The sequence below is a fragment of the Kogia breviceps genome, chromosome 11 (genome assembly GCF_026419965.1).
Source record: "Kogia breviceps isolate mKogBre1 chromosome 11, mKogBre1 haplotype 1, whole genome shotgun sequence".
NCBI classification, from domain to species: domain Eukaryota; kingdom Metazoa; phylum Chordata; class Mammalia; order Artiodactyla; family Physeteridae; genus Kogia; species Kogia breviceps.
Genome location: NC_081320.1, coordinates 2,957,720 through 2,979,824, shown reverse-complemented (window position 1 = coordinate 2,979,824; position 22,105 = coordinate 2,957,720). Strand labels below are relative to the sequence as shown.

The following is a 22,105-nucleotide window of genomic DNA, read 5'->3' as shown; positions in this document are numbered from 1 at the left end:
TCCGGACTCGGAGCCAACATCACGTTTAGGGAGGGCACTTCCCATCAGCAGGTGACCCTCCTCCCCAGGGGTGCTCGGATGCAGAGAAACAGACACACTACTGCTGTCTAGTTCGTGCAAGGTGTACAGATACACACTCACGCCTCGTAACTCGCCATACCTCGGCGTTCATGGAGCATCCAAACGAACTGTAACACTCATTTCTGGTGACTCCGTGAAGGCTTATGGAGCCTTATCCTGCCCTCAGGATCCCGGGGGCCTGGGAGACGGAGCTCACTATGGTACTAGTGTACACAGAGACTGCTGGGGGCGCTGCACTCACAAATGCCACAGGGCTGCTTTGCAAGCAAGCACAGAGGTGGCCCTAAATAGGGGACATCTGGGGATCTCCAAGAAAGGGAGAAAGCAGCAGGGTCCCAGAATTTGCAAAGCAGTAAAGCATCGCTGGTAAAAGCACCTTGTCTCCAAGAGACGTGACCAAAGTTCAGAACTGGGTACCACCGCTCCAGGACCTTGGGCAGGTAACGTAGCCCCTGGAAGCCTCGGTTGGCTCATTTGTCCAACTGGGATACAGGCTGCATTTCAAGGGGTGTTTAGAGGCTCAACTAGGACACTGCACACGAGGTGCATGTTTCAATACCTGGTACGCGGTTAAGTCCTTAGTAAAATCTGGTTCTTATCATTACTGCTGTTGTCATAGAAATTCTCTTCGGAGTCTTTGTGCTTGAAAACGAGAAAAGATTTGCTTGGAAGAGCTCACCTTTTCTCATCTTCCCAGACTCAGAGAGATGAACACGAGCCGATGAGTCCTGGTGGACCATTCACCCTCCAGCCCACGCAGAGGAGTTCAAAACGGAAGAGAGAGAAGAGGGTGGCCAGGGCCCGGGTTAGAATCCACGGTTCCCCACCCGCAACAGCTTCGGAGTCCAGCCACCTGCATCCCCACGCATGACCACCTCGCTCCCACGACAAAGCCCAGGCAACGGTGGCAAGAACATTCTCAGAAGGACAGAAGGACCTCACAGGTGGACACTCTCCCTGGTCGCCCTCCCAGTTTACTGGGAGGACGACGGAATCCCCGGCTGTTTCAGTTTTCTGAGGGCAAGAGGGGAAACCCCATCAAAGCTGAAGCGCCAGGACCCAGGGGTCTGTCGGGGGTTGAGGTTGAGAGTCTGTACCTCCAGCGGTGCATGTCACACGCTCCATAAAGACCACACCCTCGCGCAAATTGACTGCCAACGGTGGTTTCCTCCGCATCCCCTACCCCGCTGCCACCCCAGCCCTCCTAAGTTTCTCCGATGCCCTTGGAAACCAATTCAATGTTTCCCTACCCCCACTGTATACCTATAACATCTTTAAAGCATAAGGTTTGGCACAAGAAAAGTTAAAAATAGACAACTCTACATTTGATGCTAAATGCATGTATCCCTTAGGAAAATGTATATGAAACGTTTTCCCCTCTCCACAAAAACCAACTTCGCTTTTAACCAGTGCCACTGAATCGACTAAGACTGCAAGCTAAAATCAGCTCCTGGACACAGCCAAAGCGGGCCCGGCATTGACTTCTAAGAGCCGGGGAGCACAGGGCATGTGTGACTGTGTCAGGTTTCCTATGAACATGAGCAACTTATTTTACTTGTACTGCAGCAGGTCTCACACATACACACACACACACACACACACACACACACCACTTTAGAGCTGGGCCTGGTGGGCTGGTCCTGTTTAATAGAGAGGGGTGAGCTCGGTGTAGACTGAGGAAGGTAAAAAAGTAAGGACGTGGTCAAGCCCGTGCTCTCTGAAGGGTAATTCATGTTGCTGCCATTGATTTTTCGTTGTCCATTGATTTTACTTCCAGGGCAGCTCATCACACTAGGCCTAGAGCCTCACAAATGAGACCTTTCCTTCTCGCGAACACAATGGTTGCTAATGTAGCCAATTCACCAACGTCAGTGCTTCACAATAGCACCATTTTCAAGATGCTTTTATATTTATTAGAAACGATATTTTTTTTTAAATCACATCAAAACTCTTTTGATGGCTGGGGTTTTTTGTTTTTTTTCTTTTTCCTTTCTTTAAGGACCCTGCATTTGGGGTTAAGGGCAGTAAACAGTAGCCAGTCCTGATTGGCCAACAGCTGTTTCTTTATGGGAACCCTACTTGCCAAGTAGCTGGACAGCAATACCCATTTGGTATTCATGGGAAGTACTTGCTGAACAATAATGACAATAATTGCTTCTGATTCTTGTGTTTACAACACTGCCAAAGTATCATTAGGGCCTTATTTATAGATAATAATGCTTATTAATCACAAGTATTTGAATTTTGGAATGTATTAGATTAATATTCTTTTGTACCTCAGTTCTGTACTAATGCTGTGAAAGACATTTACTGAATGCAACTCATTGGGAATGCTTATTTTGAGCTGCAAAATAATGTGTGTAATTTGCAGGTGAAAGATAAAGAAATTACATGGCTACCTCTGAAGAGCCTCCACCATGATCAATGGCCAACATGGAAAATTAGGCCTTAACTCTAAAATGAGAAAAAAAAGGAAGCAAAATAGATATCCCTAGAGGTATTGTTTCCAAAAAAATCTTGTAAATTCTTACGACAGGAGAACTTCCTAATAATAAGTCTATTATCTTGTTTTGCCATAAATCTTCAGTGGATGGCATTATTTCATTGAAAAGGATCTGGGGTGAGAAATAATGAGTGATTCTGTAACAATTCCACGTTGTGTATGTTTGTGGGAGGCTCAAGGAAAAAACAGGGTAGTATGACTAGTAATTGTAAATAGCAAAAGTACAATCTTAGGTTTAACTGCCCAGTTGCTAAATATCCTTCATTCACTTATTCATTAAATTTTTCTAGATGTTTACTTTCTGTGCAAGCAAACATTAAAGCTCTACGTATTTCCCTATTTTTAGGTGCATCTAGAAATAGGAATCATGAAAAATTTCAAAAGATTATCACACTTTTTTCATAATTTCTGTTAGTGTAACACAACAACTTTATAAATAAATATAAAGCATTACTCACCTATAGTTTTCACCTGGCCACTCCCTCCTGTTATTATAGCAAATATGAAATCAGCAATATTTTTTATCTGGCATACATTTTATTTGTTCTTGGAGTAGCTTATGCATTAGAACAATATTTCAGTTGTTTAATTAGATGAATGCAAAACGTAGTGACATAATTTTCCAGAAATTTTTGAGCAAGTAAGCAAAGCTCATTAATATAGATTCTAGGTGCTATTTTTAAAATAATATTTGCAACTAGATATCTTTTTTAAAATCTCCTGTAATTAAGGTTTACTAATGTTCTATAAACTAAACCCAAATCTTATTATCCTACTCTACCAAAGACTACTCTAAAATAGTCTATGGATCTAATTACCACCTACAACACATAACATTGTCCTCTCATATTTTTGTCCCACACAGAAGGTAAAGGGACAGCACCTTTGAATTCAAATTACACAGAGAAAATTCTCCTCCCTAAAAGACCCTTGAAAATGTGTTCTGCAGATGTTTCCAAGTCAGAGCATACAAGATTCTAATTTATTAAATGTATAATGCTAACATTTTAATCCATTGCTAAATGTAAATAACTTTAGCAATCCCAGCTGGACTATCTAACATTAATTTAAAGTATTTTATAATATGTGTGTGTCTCCTCTCATGGGGCTAAGTAGAAAGTTGAACAATTATCTAATAACTTCAGTCAATGTACTCAGCCAAACCTGGAAAGTCAGCCCCCTCCACTCTCTTTATTTAAATCTAGTAACTGCCTCACCTGGGGGGTCCATTCAGGTATGTGTTCCATCCGTACAATGAGGAATCAAGCAAGATCTTCTAGAATTTGTCGCTAGCTTACAAATTTAATCGCTATAGCTAGCCAATCTAGACTGTTCAAATTTCACTCTCTCTCTCTCTTTTTTCTTAATAGCTAGGCAGAATTCTTCAAATAATTAATTACATTCTCTGATTTTGCCTTTGGTAGACATTGCCTGGTTCTCTCTTTAAAACATGCCATTAGTTGGATGAGGAAAGAAAATAAATGTTTTGAGAGACCACAGATACATCTCACCTCGATGTGTGTCACTAATATTGTCTAAACAGTGAGGCTGAGAACCTGAAATCTCCCTGGGGGTCGCTCGGAACCTCACTAAAGCAGCCTCACCCAACTGCTTACAGACTTAAAAAAAAAAAAGGCAGGGGAGGAAAGGCAGAGAAGGAGGGAGGGAGGAAGTAGAGGAGAGAGGAAGAAAATGGTTAGTCTATGAAGCTGGAGTTTAAATTTATTAAGAAGATAATTCACTGTGAAACTGGTTTCACAGAGTAACTTGCTCTCCACCAACATCTGAGCAGTTTTCTAACAGCCTGGTTGGCTATGAAACTTGATATCTGTCAACATTTTATAGTTGCCCTGAGTTAATAAGCTTTTTCCCTTCTTTTCTGTAACTGACAAATTTTTTAAACATTGGATCTTGGATGCCTACATTCTAGGGAGTTTTATTCGCTACATTATAGTTCTGTCTGCTTTTCGGCCACACAACACCAAAGTATTTATTCTCACAAATCTTTCTATATATGTAACCTGAGCTTACTAAAACAGTCCTTTACTCACTTCATTAATTAAATCGACAGAAAAGATTCTTTTACATTTTGGAGTGAATGACTCTTTATCCAAATTTTTTAATACACGTTGTGCAATTTCAGATCATTATATAGCCTATGTCTCCTATCATACCGCACCATCAGAAAGAAAACTTTCTAAAATAAACGACTAACTTATTTTTACAGTTGATTTTAAACCCCATCTAGAGTAAAATGTTTTTACTTCTTTCCAAGTAATATTCTTTTTTAAAAAATTTTTCCACTTGTGGTATTTCCATCATTTTAACTTTAATTTTTTTAAGAAATTAAAAAACAAACCTCAAAAAGCACTTGGGCTAAACTGATTTTTATTTTCACAAGCTCATCACTAATATTTAGACACCACCGATGAGTCATCAGTCTTTGAAATACTCTGAAATAAACAAGCAATAAATTACATGTGGGAATAAATGCCATCATAAACACCGTATATGTTTTTCAGTAAAGAAATATACATTGATACAAACACAGGAAAGACAACAAAATATTTTGTAATATCAGTAAAAATAACTCTCATTACATGAGAGAGCTCCTTCTATCACGGTCTTCAAGAAAATTTCAAAACTTCATCATTTTGATTCTTTTTATCATTGAGGGCAAATCACTTTTCAAGCATAACCTTCAGGTATAATATTTCTTTACATTTGCTCAGCGCGAACAGGCGTTTGGATTCTTGCCAATGTATTCATTTTAACTGTAATTCTTATTTCAACCAAAAAAAAGTCTTTGAAAATGCAAAGATTCAAAATACTATCTAAAAAGAGGCAAATAAGTAAGATGTCATCCCATATTACACAAATCATTTCAAGGATAAACATATGTCTCCAACTTGTTTTTCCATTTGGAATTATCACTAGACTACTGAATGTCTTTTAATGACATAAAGGCCCACGGAATTAAACTACTTAAAAAATGTTTTCTTTACAGCAGAATGGAAAATAAAACGAATGCTCTTTTTCATTGTGTGCCGAATTGAATTTTTGTTCTAAGACAACAGTATTTCATTTGCAGGGAAAAAAAAAAAGAAAAGTACCTGAATTTAGATAGAATGTTTATATTGTAAATTCTAACGTATGGTGCCCTTTTTTATTTTATGTAAAATGAGTCGTTCATAGTATTTTTAAATGGAGCGTGCTGAAAATATTAATACTGTGCATGGATTATTTTTAACTGACTCTTGTGGTGTCACCTACAGCTGGCACAATTCAGATTTCAAAAGAAATTTTGAAATTTTTTTCAATAGGCATAAGATTTACTCACTCTTCCTCTTATTTTAGGACTATCTGTTATAAAATGTATTGTTAATCGTTGAAGTTTGGTATAGTACACATGGGCATGTTATATGCAAATGTATTCAGTTGGGGTATGTATATATTTTGTTATGTTATGTACATAAACATCTACCCTCGTGCATATGTATATTTACATCATGTATAAATATGTGTATATTACCAAAGGGTCCTATACTGAAGGAGGAGGAGGAGCTTCCAAGGGACTGCCATACAATATTTTAGTTAACTGTTAACTGAGGCTGTTTTCTACGAAAGTAATTAGGTTTCCTTTTTTTCACAGTCCCAAAGGTGGGTGTTTATAGACATGGTTTACTTATTACTGTTTTCCAAAAGGCTAGTTTTTTAATCTTATGTCAACATATGCTTTAAATAAATTAGTGGTGCCCCCCCCTTCACCTTGTCCTTCTCTTAGGAAGGCCTATGGGCAAACAGCTTGATAAATAATTCAAAGAAAAGCTGAACTTTGAATCCAAAAACAAAAGCTCATCCTGTTAAACATTGACATTTTACCATTAACCTTCTTTACCAAAATTTAGCTGTCTATACATTATCTTATGAAAAGGAGTGATGGAAATAGTATCAAGATACTGGCTGGTGAGAGTCTCTGGAGGTGAGTGTGAGTAAATTTTACTCAGAGCCTTTTTCCCGAACAGGAGGAGGTCTTATAGTGAATTGTGGCTAAGAGTTAAACCACATAATGTCCATCTAAATCCAAGAAGCAAAAACATATATACCAATGGTGTTTCCAAATTAGTGAAAATCCCCAGATGCAAACATTAGGACAAAAAGAGGGCACTAAAAGTATTTATAAAGTTTGTTTTTAGGATCCTCTGAAAGTCACGTTATCAAAACTACAGTTGGGCGATTGGGTTCATATTTTCAGTGATGGAGAGAAATATTTAGCCTTTTTCTGAATTCCCTCTGCCCTGTGTTCCCCCTTGAGAGTTGAACAATTTGGATAGGCTAGTTAATGTTGTAAGAAGGAGGAATTTCATTGGGCCCAAGTTTTCTTCTATTAGTCTGCTTTCCTCTTTTCCAATAAGACATAACTGACAGCCCTGTTTTGTATGAAATTATGAAAATCAGAGATTGGAGGAAAGGAGAGTCATTAATTCAGAACTGAAAAGATGTGGGTGTCTGCACTCCCCGCCCCCCCCAAAAAAAAAACAATTCCCATCACTGGAAAGGAGCCCGAAAACTGGCTGGCAGGTCAGCTAAAGAGACCCCCCCCCCAAAAGTAATTTTCAACTGGTTCCTACCTCCACCCTATGCCTCCAAAAATAATAAAAACAACCTCCACGTAAGCCCCTTTGAAGGCCAAGACCGAGAGGAAGCAGATACACAAGCCCCTGAAACGTGGCTTCCCAGTGGGTGAAATCCCGTCTCAAGGGCAGGCAGAAGCCTGGAAAGGCTCTCGGTCGCATTTCTCAGAGGACACGGTCCCTTTCGGCTCACCCTCGCTCACGTGAGTCCGGGGGTCCATGAACATGCCGGGACCCCAAGAGGGATCTCTCTGGGGCTCAGAGGGGATGGAAGGCGGAGGAAGGAGACGCCCGCGTTGGGGGCGGGGGAGTTCTAGGTGGCAGATTTAGATCTCACGGCTGCACCAGAGCATCCCTCACCGCCTCCTGCCCTGCCCTGCGCGCGCACCGCACTCACACGCACGCCGCCCACGCACGCCGCCCTCGCACCCGCGCGCGTGCACACACACACGCACACGCACACGCACACCGCACCTGCACACACGCGCAGGCACACGGCTCCAAGCGGCTCTCCTTGCGGCTCCGCAGGGGAGCCCCTCCCTGCGCCCGGCCCTGCCCCGCGAGCGGACAGCGAGGCTCCCGGGACTCCGGAGCCCGCGGGCCGGGAACGAGGCGCGCGGCCGCCTACTCCGGCCGGGGTTGCCCGGCGCCGACCCGAGAGGGGTCGGGAGCTGGGAGGAAGGGCCAGGGAGGGGTGACCCGGCGCAAACCGCCCACCCCACCCACCCACCCCCGGCTCTCCTGCCGCCCTCCTGCGCCCTCCTCCAGCCGGCTCTCCCCCCGCCCCTCCGCCGGCAGCTCGCGTGCGGAGGGGGCGCTGGCTGTGCGCGTGCGCGCGGGCCGGGCGAGGCCGTGGGCAGCGCGGTGAACCCACGGGACCCGGCCACCCGCGGGCGGCGCGGTGGCTCCTCCGGCGCCGGCCTGCAGGGGGCGCCGCGCTCGCGGGGCCGCGGCCTCGGGCGCGGAGGAGGGGCCGCGAGGCCGGCGCGGAAGCGGTGTCGGTCGCGCGTCTCTGGAAGGTCGCGCGGAGTCCGGAGGCTGGTGCTCGCCCGCAGGACGGGGACGGCGCTTTCCCGCTTGTCACCAGCTAGTCCGCTCTCGTGTCCCGCGGCCGGAGGGGGACGGGAGCTGGCCGGGGAGGTCTCCTCCTGGCCGGTGGGCTTTGCCTGCCTGCTCGGAGCTCTGGGTGGGGAGGAGAGCTCTTCTTCTCTAGCGCACGGCCGCACCGGGTATCGGAAAGCTTCCTACCAGCTGGGGGACGGAGGCGGACGAAGTGCGAGCCTGCTTCCAGGCTGGGACGACCTGAAAGTACCAGAAGCGTCGCCGGCCAGCCGTGTCCCCGGCTTCCCCAGCAGTCACCCCCTTTCCTATTCGGGCGGGCCGGGGGCCGGGGAGACGTGGCAGTCCCGCCGCCCGCTTGGTGGGCTTCGCGCCGCCACCCACGGGGACTGCCCGCCCTGCAGCTTCGCTAGAGGAGGATGGTGGAGCCACGATCCCAGAGGAACAGAGTCCGCGTCCTCGCAGGGCACCGAGGGGTCTCGATCCGGCCCAGGGCCTCTGCAAATACTCCAGAGGCGCGCCTGGGCCAAGAGTACCCTTGGAATAGAACCTCGGACGCCGGGGTGTCCACGTCCCTTTCTTACTTAAGAAGTTCACCTGAGCTTGGGGTGGTGACTGTCCCCCGTCCCGATCGCTACGGACCCAGCAACCAAGGCCAAAGGTGTGCAGATATTTTTTTAAGACCCACATCTTATAAACGTGAGATTTTTTTTTTTTTACCAGGCAGCACAGATTACTTAAAGCGTACCACTTCTCCGCGATCCAATTTTATTAGGATTTACTCTCATTTGTGCTCGGCTTCTCTGGGGAAATAATGCTTTGATTAATGTAATCCTGGCCCGGGATCCGCCACATGCCCCTCGCCCCTCTCCCCAGAGAAAGGGCCTGTTTGACAAACAATAACAGAGCAGCAACTCTTGCAATCTACCCACACCTTTGGGGGTGGCTAGGGAGAGGGTGACACACGATCCCACGCCGTTTGCTAAAGGCAAGGGTGAGAGGAGGGCGCGGGCTGTGCGAGGGACGAACATTCCAGACGCAGAGCCGCGGGCCCCGAGGCGCGGGGGCTCCAGGGGAGGGCCCCGGTGGGGTGCGCGCGTGGGTGCCTGTGCGCGCCCGCCCGCTGGTCGCTCCGGCCGTCTGCCTCTTTGTCCCCAGCCACAGGCCTCGGCGACGGGGATCTGCGCGCTCCCCGTGGGCAGCCGCCGGACCCAGGGCGCGTCCACAGCGCCCACGCGCGGTCCCAAAGCACCTCGAGAGCAGAGCTTGGGGGAGAACCGGGCACCGACCCGAGGCGCCCCGCAGCCGCCGAAACCTTGGCCAGAAACCTGGAACGCGGGGCCAGATTCAGCGGCTCTCCTCCCGCATCCATGCCTGCGCCCCTCCAGCCGTGCACACTCGGCCACAATGCGGATCCGCCGCGAGCCGCGCTCGCCCCTGCGGCAGGCGGAGAGCGGGCGCCTCTTTCCCGCTCCTCCTCCTCCTCCTCCCGCGCCGCCCGGCCCCCGCCCCGAAGGAGAACAGCTCAATTACGAAAAGAGCGAAGGCAGGAAATCCCAGGCTCCAAGGCGCCCGCCGACGCTCCTCTGGTCCCCGTCCCCTTCGCCCCGTCCCCACCCCCAGCTTCCCCAGCTCGGGGGGGGTGGGGCGGCGGGGCGAGGGGTCCCTGCCCTGCTCCGCCAGAACAAAGCCCGCCGCGGGAGACCGCGGCCGCGCACCGAGCCGGTGACAAAGGCTGGCGGGCGGCGCCGAGCTCCACGGCCGCGCTCCGCCGGCGGCGGGCGGGAAGGAGGCCTCGAAGGTGGGGTGCGATGCGCGCCGGCTGTTCCTGGGCTGCGGCATCTCGCCGCCTCGTCCCCGGTGACCGGTTAGGGTGACTCAGCGTTTCCCTCGTCGCTGGCCCGCACCCCGCCTGGTCTCTCGCCTTTGTGCCTCTGGCCCCGCGCTCCTCGCTCTCTCCCTGCTTTTCTCCTCCACCTCACTCCTCCTCCTTTACTCCCTCTCCCCTGGCCTTTTTGCGTTTAATCGCTTTCCATTTTTCTTTTTCCCCTAGAAAAGCAATGCTAATTCGACTTCTGAAGGCCGCTGTGGGTGTTCAGATAACAGTCTCAAAGTCCTTGCCGGGCAGCGTGTACGGAGAAAAGGGGAGTAATGGGTCCTCTTCATTTTATTATGCAAATTGTGCTCTCAGTAAAATAAAATGCAGCTTAAGGAAGCAGAGCTCGGCCCTGGGGCCCCCAGAAGCCGCCGCCTATTTGAGAGAAGCCGCTTCGGAGGGACGCAAGTCACAGCAGGGGGCGAGCAGGGGGACCCTGCGGCTGCGGAAGAGAGACCCCCCCCACCCCCCGCCCAACAAAACAAACCTTTCTAGGGAACGTCCCAATCTGACTTCCTAACCCTGCAAAGGAATCGCTTCCTGGACCCTAGCACTGACAGCCCAGTGTTTTCGAATTTTGGAGACTTGAATAGTCAATGTTCTTCCAAGGGAAGTTTTACTTGTTTTGTTTCTGCGATGTGGATTTCAAATAAAGGGAACAGAGCCTAAGCCATTTGGACAACACACGCCTTGACTTCTGGAGGTCTTTTGCACCCTGATATAATATTAAATTCAGAGCTGAGGGCTGTCCAACACCACTGTAAGCTTGGGATCCTCCCCTTGGGCTTTGTTGAGAAACCAGGCTCCCTACCTGAAATCTGGGGGGAGGAGGTGGGCCTTCAAAGCTATAATCAGACACAGAACTTTTAACTGGGGACTAACGAGCCCCAGTTGCATGAAGCTACAACGAGCAAGGTCATTTAGTTCTACCGCCAAAGTCTCTTTGCCAGATATTTTAGTGCTGGAATTTTATTGCTGCAAACCACAGAGTATCCTAAGTATCAGTTATCAGTGAATATTGGTACTGTATTTTAAAAGTGAGCAGAATAGCCACCCTTGAAGACCCCCTAAGGCTGACAGTCCAGGGTGAGCCTAGGGAGGGAGCCGGGCAGTGAAGTGGGAGCTTCAGCATCCACAGGAGAAAAGACACCACAGAAGCATCATTTGGGGGAAATGCCCAAAAGAGCAGCCTTCAGCCTGATGAGCTGCAATCTGCACCCAGCTCCTCAGACAATAGCTAAGTTCAAGTGTTTAAAAAAAAAAAAAAAAAAAAAAAAAAAAAAAAAAGAGGCACTAAAGCACAAGAATTGCTTTCTGGTGTGCTACAAAGACATCCATCAGGAGACTACCTGATCCCAACCCAGAAAGGAGAAGCTATACAGGGAATGGCGGGCAGGCGGGCGGGCGGGCGGGCGGGGGGGGGGGGTGGTGGTTCTGGGCAGGGCGTGTCCTCAAGGAAGAGAGGAGAGTTCATTCTGTCAGGGCCACAAGCTCAAAAAAAAATCCAACCACCCCTCTGGCAAAGCTGAGTTAATATTTTGTTTTTAAAAACACAGACACAAAAACACCAAGTTGACCTTGGAATATTTTTCTAGCTAGACATACCCACATGTTTTTGTTAATAAATCATCATCATCACTCTGATCAATCAGCTGGGTTCTCTGTTACCTAGCCCTGTGAATTTAAATTCCAAGAAGACCACTGTTGGTGGGGGGGGCGGTGAAGGGGGGACAGGAAAGAATAGCCCATCACACTATGTCCGCCACGGCTTCCCTAGCGATTGGTAGCTTTCATTACCAGACTTGTCAGGTGCACGAATGCAGCCACAGTGAGCAAACTGTTGGAAATGGGATGTTTTTCAAGCATACACTCGATTAACAACTTATCGTGCCTTCTTAATGTAGATTCCACAATCTGAGGTGGTCTGTAGTTTAAAGCTGTCCTATAAGCATCAGAAGTAAAGCTTCTTACTTGAGGGTGAGAAATCACAAGTGTCTGAATGTATCATTGCTCCTTCCAGCCCATCTAAGAGAACTAAGTGCTTGCTCCTTTCCTGCAGATCAGCTAGATCAGTTATCCAAGTGATACAAAGAACCACATAGGAGGAACCCCCGGGACACTTCCCAAAACTTAGCAAGACCAAGAAACAACCCACCCACCACCAAGCCAGATGACAAATACTGATTTCCACCCAAAAGCTACCACTGAAGAGCCCTTTCTTTGGATCTGGCACACAGGGTGGACTGTGAGTAGGCTACACGTTTTAATTTGTAAATGCTAACGGCAGATGTCCTTCTGCACTGCCACGGTACCGGACGGAGCGCCTCATCATCCTCAAATAGAAGCAAATGAGTAAATACCCAGTCTGTATTTTGTACATCTGACCCAGGTGATGTTCTTCATTCTCTCTTTTGGCAAAAGCAATTTCACCGTCCCCAACAATTTAAAGTCTGTAGCTTTGCCCAGCTCTTTGGATCTTAGTTCACACACAGCGTAATTGTTCCCACCTCCAGATCATTACAGAACGCTAACGCGGTCTCTATAATATGCCAGTTCTCAAATTAACTTGTTGCTTTATCCAGAATTATTATTTTCTATTTCCTTTACTCGAGGTAACCTAAGATCGTAGATACCATGAGTAGCAAGCTTTTTTTTTCTTCCAGGTTTTTTTTTTTTTTAAGTAACTTTATAGAAAAGGAACATACGAAGCAGCCAAGATAGTAACCATCCCAGATCTCATGAAAAGCGACACCAAAAAGTACACTCCCAATATGTACAATTATTGCTTAACTATTGTCTTACAAAATGCCTGGCTAAACAAAAAAGTGCCCTTTCTCCTGAATAATTTTAAAATGCATTTAGCAGCCCAGGGCCTGCAAAGTAACCTAGAGCTTTGGGGCATTGGTCCCGTGCGTTGTGGATCTCCCCCAGAAGTCTTTTGTCTGAAATGTCCGGAGAGCTGAAGAAAAAGCCATGTTTGGGTTCAAATTACACGGTTTCTTCCATTGCCCACTTTGTGTTATTCGCACAGACCTGACAGTACATTTCCTGACTCTAAATGTGAGAGCCCCCGGATAAAAAATCATGGAATTAAAATGTTTTTTAAAGTGTCTCCTCTGCATACGTTATTCCCATAATCTTTCAGCCCTCCTAGATGAAATACCACTTAAACCCAAACCTTGACTTTTTCAAGTTAGTTTCAAAGCAAAACTTCTGGCTGGAACCTGGCTGCCTTGGAATAGAGTTCGAAAGGCTAAGATGTCTTTCCCGCTCCTCCAGAGGGACGGTAGAGCCTCCAGCCCGGGGCCCTTCCTGCAGCCTCAGTGGCATACTCACAGGTGTGCGGAGCCGCTGAACAAGGGAAGCCAGCTTCTCACAAGTCACTCATGGCTTCCCTTTTTTAGGCTCTCCAAATCTCCTTGGGAGAATTGTTAGTGACAAACTGACTAATTCCTCAGAACCGGGCAGGATTTTTGCCCTTCACTATTTTAGGAAGTTTTCCACGTATCTTTTCATCCTTCCCCACAATAAAGTTCAGTCTTCCTTGGCTGTATCTAAAACTCTCTGAGGCGGAAAGCCTGTGCTCTCTTAAAACTTTTCTGCAACTGTGTTAAGTCATACTGTGCCAAAAAAAGTTTCAAGCCCACAGTGACCTCTCAGGGATGGCTATTTTGTATTTTCCCTTTTCCCTAACAAGCCTTTCAAGGATACATCCAAAATCTTTCTACAGCCAGAGGAGGTATGAAGAATTAAAGGAGCCATTGAATATCAAATGGAGTAAAAGAGATCCAGGATGCCTTGACTAAGTCTCCAGGAGCTGGATTTTTATTTAGAAGTCAAAGCCTGCATCAAGTTGAAGAATGTTCACTATTTAGTAGATAATATCTTTAGAATGTATTTTTCTCTTCTTGACTGTTTCCCAAAATATACAACCCGAAAGCCAGCTTCTGAGGTAGCTTACTACATACCCCTAATAATTTTGTAAAGTGTTTTTTGCTTTCACAGCCCAACTCTGTTTTCCAGACTTACATCCACTCTGCGGAAAGAAATGGAGGAATACTTTTTTGAACTGTTTTTCTTTCGGGGCCATTTCACAGAAGGGGCTGGGTGGGAGATGGGTGGGAGATGGGGGGGGCGCTCACTGTCCTATTTTAAGGCGCTGTGCTCTGCAATGAATTCACTGCTCGTTGTGAATATGCATAGAAAGGTAGGGGCATTTGTTCCTTTGGCAAGTTTGGAAGAGCAGATTTGCTTTTGAAACAGCTGCATTTTACACGGTACCTGCTAAGACGAGTCAGTGCGCCCCCTGCTGACAAGTCAAGAGTGCGACTCCCGAGCACTTGCAAAGTTTATTTTGTTCAGTAAACCGTGTCATATAAAATTAACAACAACAAATAAAATTAGCTTATATGTTTCAACTGTAAAAGTCCAAAACAAAATAAAGCTAGTTTTGGTGGCGCTAGAAATCTCTATCGCGGCTTCTTCTCTTTGGCTGAGCCAAGGTCCTTTTATCTAAAGCCCAGTGCACAAACATATAGCTTAATGTGACCAGTGTTCTTCCTTTTCTTTTTCTCTCTATGGCAACCAATATGCTCTGCTCAGAAATGTTCCCCATCAAGGAAACAAATGATCTTCAGGGAGCAGCTCTATATGGCATCTGGTCCAATGGAGCACAGAGAGTTAACCTCAGTCAAAAGCGACGCTGCCAGGCACGCAAAACAAGGAGCGGAAAACTGGCGATTCTTACCCCCTCCCCAAGTGAAACCTCTTCCTCCTTCCTGACAAACCATTTCATTGATTTGGCATCAACTGTTTCCAAAGAAATTACAAATTTCAAATTGCAAGGTGTTCCGGAGACAAAAGTGCAATAATATTCCAGCTATTGGATTCTCAGCCCCTCACCACCCCAGACGTGACTTCCTCTAAAAAGAACAAAACCAAGGATCTTTTAGGGTCCTCTCCAGCCTATTTCACTACAGTAAGTAGGGTTCTCCCATGGGCTTGGACTTGGCCTAGCTATTTCCTCCAGCCGTATTTCTCGAATTAACTGCACCTGGCAAGCAAGGCACCCTTAATTTTTACAAAACCCAGGGACAGTGGCGAGAGTCGGGGGGTGAGGGGGGGGGGGCAAGGCCGGCCGTCAAAACTAGAAAACAAAGTAAAACACTACGCCACGCTAAAGCCCCAGCCTCCTTTGGGAATAAAGTGTAAGGTGTCCTGGTTAGTTTTGATTGATCACCCTCTTTCTGATGGCCTTTCACTACCGAACTGGGAGACTGCAGTTTGCGGCCAGCTCCCCAGACGCGGCCTTAACCAGGGGGGCACGGACTTCCTGCCACGTCTTCCTCCCCTGCCTCCTTCTTCTCCAGCTCCCTGCCCTCCCTTTGCCAAGCCCCCCTCCCTCACTCCATCCCCCTGTTCCCAGCAGGAATCCCTCACCCCAATCCCAGGCAGGCACACATAGTTCAACACATCAGCACTGGCTACAGAAAGGGGGTTTCTTTCCCTCTAGTCCTGATTCTCTAGAAAAAAGAAACCCCAAAGCAAGAAATATTTATAATGCTGCGTGCTCCATCCTCACTTCTTTTTCAGGGCCTTTATATTTCCCTGACAATCAACAATTAAAATTAATAGCACTCTCCTCCTCCCCAGAAAAAAAATAAATAAATAAGTAAAGTGCCTTGCCGTGGGGCGCTTTGGAATGAGGCCATCGTTTTATGTAATATTTTAGCAGGGTTGGGTTTTTTTAACTCTCCCCCCAAACACTCTCTCCCTTCCTTCCTTCAAAACAGTCGCCCTCTCTTGTCCCAAGCACTGGAAACAAGCTCCCAAACCTACAAGAGCATAAATAAACCTGAAAGGAGGAGCAGAAGAGAGAAAGAAGGTAAAGAAAATGAAAAACACTTACCGAGCAAACTTCCAAGGTTAGATTTTAAAATAAATGAAGATGTTTCTTTCTTTTTTTTTTTTTTTTTAAAAAGGTGACTGGGGTGGGGGGAGGCATATTCTCAACTCCCCAGAAGCGGTGCTTCCTTAGCCTTGCCTTTCCAGCGACTCCTCTAAGCCCAGCTCTCCACTAGTCTATTATTTTCACCAAAATATATGAAAATGTATGCAAATGAAAATCAGCACTAACTGTTCTCCCCTTGTTATATACTTTGGATTTTTTTTTTCCAGACAAAACAATCACACTCGGCAAAGGGAGGGGACGGATGGGTGGGGCTGGGGAGCGACTGGAGAACTAAGTGCGCGAAGGGGGAGGACGAAGGGGACAGAGCTCGGAACAGAAGTGTATTTCTGATTTCGAGGAGCAAGGCGTTTTGGGGGGCTTCCCGTACGCGCACACACACCCTCCTTGAAAAGAAAGAGAGTGGATGTGTGTAAAGTGGATAGCAGAAGCGCTATCACGTTTCATCAGGCCACCTGAGACTGCTTTTGAAAGCGTGTACTGTGAAATTCATAGCAGTAATTTAGACAAAATCCTCACTGTATATTAATGAAAGGGGCCCCATGGCTCTGTTCCTATCCTCCCCATTCAGTGTAAACAAAACCACGAGACTCTCTCGGTTTTTGAGCCGGATCCAAGCAAAATCGGCAGGAAAGGAAAACATGGGGTGCTGGCACCGACTATCCAAACGTCTGCACCTGGAGATCTCAGATTTATTCAATGAAATCTGTGTTCCATCTTTCATATATACATATACGCATACATAAATATAAAAAGGAACCTAAGGGGGACGCGCAGGGAAAAAATCCGTTCTGTCTGGGGTTTGGTTACCGCCGCCGTTCAGGTCTGTACCTTCGCAATAATGGAATCACTAAAACCTACCTACCTACGAGGGCACCTCTCCCCCCGGCACGCAGGAGCTGGACCAGATCCTACACAAATGCTACGCGCACACCGTTCATCTCGAGATCTCGCAAGGGCTGCGTGTCTGCGACTGGGCTGGAGAGCTCCGGCCCTGAGTACCCCTAACTGCGCTCAGGAGAGGACTTATTCGCGGGAGAAGGGCAGCCCCGAGCACCCCGGCGGCTCCGCGTCTGCGTCCGGGGCGGCGGGCAGGGCCGGCGCAGCGCGGCCGGGTGCGGGGTGCAAGCACACGCACACTCGTTAGGGACGATGTATTTACTGAACGTCCGAGTCGGCTTAGTTCATTGGAAATCCCCGAGGAGGGTTCAATTTGCCCTTGTTTTCGTGGCCACTTTCTCTTTTTTCTTGGTTCGCTGAGGCTCCTCTGTGCAGCGTTTCCGCTCGGCCGCTTCCCCCCACCCCCTCTTCTCCCGCCCACCCCGCGCGCTCCCCCTCCCGGCCCCCTTAACTCTTTCCGCCGGGTTGGGCTGAGAACGCGCTCAGCGCCGCCCGCCGCAGACCCTCCGAGGCCGCAGAGAAAGAGAAAGCGCCAGCGTGCCCAAGAATAGCGAGCAGGCGAAACACCACTAAATAGCGACCGCACCGAAATAAAGAAATACACACACGCACCCGCACACAGTGTGAGCGGTGGAGGGCGCGGCGGGCCGATCCGCTTCCTTAGGCCGCTCTCGCTGCCGCAGGCTTCCCGACGCCTTTGGGGGTCGGGGGCGGGGGTCGGGGCAGACACACTGACGGTGTGTCTAGGGGGGAAGGTCGGCCGAGCGCTCCGCCGCCCGGCACCCCGGGACTCGCAAGGGCACGCGCGCTCCTCGCCGGAATCCCGGCGGAGGGGGCGGGGGAAGGGAGAGGCGGGGGTGGGGAGCGCGCTGCAGCCTGCGGTCCTTCTCGCACGCGCGGGCCCGGCGCTGGTCCCGGGCTGCAGGTTTCCCAGACTATGGCATCCGAGAACTTAAACAAAGGGGGCCGCCGCCGGCGCGAAGCGGCTGCGGAAAGTTGCGGTGGCGGATTTCCAAGGAGCGCGGCCGCTACCCGGGCTCTCGGCGCCGCCAGCTCCCCCTTCGCACCCCAGCCGAGGCGGGGACGGGGGCCGGCTGGTGGAGGAGCAAGGAAACTTTGAAACCACTGGGGACACATCTGCCTATAGGTATTGGCGTGAATGGCACATCCGTGCCGGGCGCGTTACCGATCTCTGGGATGGGGTGGGGGGCGGGGAGGACGGCTGCACAACGCGGTACCAGGTGGAGTGGGTAGGTTGCTATTTTTCACGATTTTCCCCTCTACGTTCTCCTGCGGACCCCCTCCCGCCCGCCCGCACGCACGCACGCCCCCCCCCAACTCCTTTCCCTTTCTTCCAGCCCCCTCCCCCTCCCAGACCTATTGAGATGCCCAGAGCCACGGAGGTAAAGCCTACGTCTCGGCCGGACACTAAGAGTTAAGATGTGGCGGAGGGGGTGGCGGAGGAGGGGCGGGGAGGAGAAAGTGGCGAACCGGAGGGAGGCGGCGGGGGGAGGGAGGGGGACGACAGATTTCCAGCTTCTACGACGCTCTGCCTAAATTAAAAAGCAACCAATCGGAACGGCCGGAAGGGGGGCCGCGCGTCCTGAGCCAGTCATTCCGGACCTGCCAATCACCCAGCGGGTAGCCAATCAGCGGGGGCCCTGGTGCTCGACTTCCTTGTATTTGGGAAAGTGCAGTGGTGGGTGCGCGCTCGCGGCGGAGGGTAAACATTCGACAGTCCCCGCTCGGAGAGGGAGGGACAGAGAGCGAACTGTCAGATCCGAGCGGGCGGGCGAGAGGGCGAGAGAGCGAGGAGAGCGAGAGCGAGAACGAGAGAGGGAGGGAGGGAGAGGGGAAGAGAGAGGGAGAGCGCGCGAACCAGGGCGCAGAGCGAGCTCCCGCGGCAACTCCGCTCCGGCACGGCCAGCGCCAGCGCCGTCGGGGCAGCCTCTGAGCCGTGCGTCGTGCCACTGGAGTTGGTTGTGTATCAAGGATCCCCTATATGCACACACACACCTCCACCTCCACCAGTGCACTCTTCTTCCTCCTCCTGCAGACCTCTGCTGGGAAAAAAATAAAACACCAACCCCAACCGTCAGCAGCAAGGTAACCGAGAAACTCGACCTCCTTTTTCTCCTGTTCAATTTTTTTCCTTGTTATATTTGTCTCCTAATTTCTACCCAAAAGGAAAGATGTCGCATCAGACTGTGACTGTTGCGAGGAGAATGAAACAGGACTGTTGTTTCAGAGGCAACCACGAGCTCCGGCAATAGCAACTTGAGAGAAATGCACCAGCGCCAGAAGTTTTCCTAGGACAGAACAAAACTTGAAAGGAGAGGACCGGAGGGGGAGAGCAGGAGCCAGCCTCTCCTCTCCGCACGCGAGCAGCCAGCATCACCACGCCTTCAAGGACAAAAAAAAAGTTTTACTACTCCAAGGGGAGACGAGTGAGCTGCGTTCCTGAGGAGGCGGCGAGGAGCGGCCGGTCGCCGGGCGTCCACGGTTTGGTCCAGAAGAAAGGAGCGGCTGCTTTCTTTGTTGCCTCCGGCGAAACCTCCACTTAGCAGGTGGACCGAGCCCCGCGCCCCGGCAGAGTCCGCGCTCGCCCGAGGACAGGAGGAGGAGCGCGAGCCGGCGCGCCCGGCCCGGAGCCCCGGCGCAGGCCCGCGCCCCTCCCGGCGAGCCCCGCTGGAGCGAGCCGATCGCGCCGGGGCTGGGGGGCGGCCACGACCCCCCCTGAGGGGGGCGGCCACGGAGCGCGCCCCGCCGAGAAGCGAGCCCCCCTCCCCGGAGCGCGGCTCCTGCGGCGGCGGCTGCGGCGGCGGCGGCTGCTGACCAAGGCCGGCCGGCGACCCCCGCGCCCTGCCCAGCGGCCTTGCAGCTGCAGCCGGCGGCCGCGGCTGCGGCGGCGGGGGCGGAGGCGGCGGCGGCGGCGGCGGCGGGGCCGGCGGGGGCCCGGGGCGGGGGGCGGAGCGGGGGGAGGCGGGGGGGGCGCGGCGGCGGCGGCGGCGGCGGCCGCGGCTGCTGCTGCGGCGGCGGCGGCGGTGGTGGCGGCGGTAGGGTGGCGGGAGCGGAGCGGGATGGCCACGGCGGCCTCTAACCCCTACCTGCCGGGGAACAGCCTGCTGGCGGCCGGCTCCATCGTCCACTCGGACGCGGCGGGGGCCGGCGGCGGCGGCGGCGGCGGGGGCGGCGGCGGCGGCGGCGGCGGCGGGGCGGGCGGCGGCGGCGGCGGCATGCCGCCCGGCAGCGCCGCCGTGACCTCGGGTGCCTACCGGGGGGACCCGGCCTCCGTCAAGATGGTGCAGAGCGACTTCATGCAGGGGGCCATGGCCGCCAGCAACGGCGGCCATATGCTGAGCCACGCGCACCAGTGGGTGACGGCCCTGCCCCACGCCGCCGCCGCCGCCGCGGCCGCCGCCGCCGCCGCCGTGGAGGCGAGCTCGCCGTGGTCCGGCAGCGCCGTGGGAATGGCCGGCAGCCCCCAGCAGCCGCCGCCGCCGCCGCCGCCGCCGCCGCCCCAGGGCCCCGACGTGAAGGGCGGCGCGGGGCGCGACGACCTGCACGCGGGCACCGCGCTGCACCACCGCGGGCCGCCGCACCTCGGGCCGCCGCCGCCGCCGCCGCCGCCGCACCAGGGCCACCCCGGGGGCTGGGGGGCCGCCGCCGCCGCCGCCGCCGCTGCCGCCGCCGCCGCCGCCGCCGCGCACCTCCCGTCCATGGCCGGGGGCCAGCAGCCGCCGCCGCAGAGCCTGCTCTACTCGCAGCCCGGGGGCTTCACGGTGAACGGCATGCTGAGCGCGCCCCCGGGGCCGGGCGGGGGCGGCGGCGGCGGCGCGGGCGGCGGCGCCCAGAGCCTGGTGCACCCGGGGCTGGTGCGCGGGGACACTCCCGACCTGGCCGAGCACCACCATCACCACCACCACCACGCGCACGCGCACCCGCCGCACCCGCACCACGCGCAGGGACCCCCGCACCACGGCGGCGGCGGCGGTGGCGGCGCGGGGCCCGGACTCAACAGCCACGATCCGCACTCGGACGAGGACACGCCGACGTCCGACGACCTGGAGCAGTTCGCCAAGCAGTTCAAGCAGCGGCGCATCAAGCTGGGCTTCACGCAGGCCGACGTGGGGCTGGCGCTGGGCACCCTGTACGGCAACGTGTTCTCGCAGACCACCATCTGCCGCTTCGAGGCCCTGCAGCTGAGCTTCAAGAACATGTGCAAGCTCAAGCCGCTGCTGAACAAGTGGTTGGAGGAGGCGGACTCGAGCACCGGCAGCCCCACGAGCATCGACAAGATCGCGGCGCAGGGCCGCAAGCGCAAGAAGCGGACCTCCATCGAGGTGAGCGTCAAGGGCGCGCTCGAGAGCCACTTCCTCAAGTGCCCCAAGCCCTCTGCGCAGGAGATCACCAACCTGGCCGACAGCCTGCAGCTCGAGAAGGAGGTGGTGCGGGTCTGGTTCTGCAACCGGCGCCAGAAGGAGAAGCGCATGACGCCGCCCGGGATCCAGCAGCAGACGCCTGACGACGTCTACTCGCAGGTGGGCACCGTGAGCGCAGACACGCCGCCGCCGCCGCACCACGGGCTGCAGACGAGCGTGCAGTGAAGGCCCGGGCGCAGCGAGCGCGGAGCGGGCCGCCGCCGCCGTCGCCGCCGCTGTCAAGCCGCCGCCGCCGCCGCCGCCGCCGGGCGGGCCGGGCCGCCCTCCCCTCCTCCCAAAGACAGGCCTGCCCGCCCTCGGGGGGGGGAAAGGAGAGGGACGCACCGAGGAGACGTTGTTTGAAGTCCAAGGAAGGAGGGGCGAAACAAACAAACAAACAAACAAAGCCTAGAAATGCCCAGACTGTTTTATATACACGACCGTGGCAAAACCGGAAGAAAAAAGGGGGCGATCGTGAGATCTCGTTTCTACTCTGGTGGGGGTTCGTTTGAGGGCTTCTTTTTAAAGAAGGGTGAAGATGCCTAGCGCCCCAAAACTGCGCTCGCGAGGCTTTTCCCACCCGGAGAAGTCCTACGGGGCGACGGTGGAGAGCACTTAGCACCTGCCTCGTCCTATCTTCTTAAAAAAAAACAAAAACATTTG

The 22,105-nt window shown here is 52.1% G+C and overlaps 1 protein-coding gene and 2 long non-coding RNA genes across 16 annotated transcripts in view; 2 read left to right on the top strand and 1 right to left on the bottom strand.

Annotated features, from left to right (window-relative positions):
* LOC136792111 (uncharacterized) overlaps positions 1-17,876 on the bottom strand; it is a 73,129-nt gene extending 55,253 nt beyond the window's left edge. For 8 of the 14 annotated variants that reach the window (XR_010835320.1, XR_010835324.1, XR_010835321.1 and 5 more), the window contains exon 1: positions 16,062-16,215. This is a non-coding gene — a long non-coding RNA (uncharacterized lncRNA). Of the gene's footprint in view, positions 1-16,061; positions 16,278-17,633 lie in introns of those variants that run through there. The other 6 variants (XR_010835322.1, XR_010835327.1, XR_010835328.1 and 3 more) reach the window with 5 other exon arrangements.
* On the top strand, positions 8,201-10,837 carry LOC136792060 (uncharacterized). Its single transcript, XR_010835222.1, has 2 exons — positions 8,201-8,938; positions 9,436-10,837. It is a non-coding gene; the product is annotated as an uncharacterized lncRNA (long non-coding RNA).
* A 2,198-nt stretch (positions 17,877-20,074) lies between the features above and the next one.
* Positions 20,075-21,681, top strand: POU3F3 (POU class 3 homeobox 3). The gene has a single exon (XM_059079527.2). The coding sequence runs from the start codon at positions 20,102-20,104 to the stop codon at positions 21,626-21,628; it is 1,527 nt and encodes a 508-aa protein (XP_058935510.1). The 5' UTR covers positions 20,075-20,101; the 3' UTR covers positions 21,629-21,681.
* Positions 21,682-22,105: the final 424 nt, after the last annotated feature.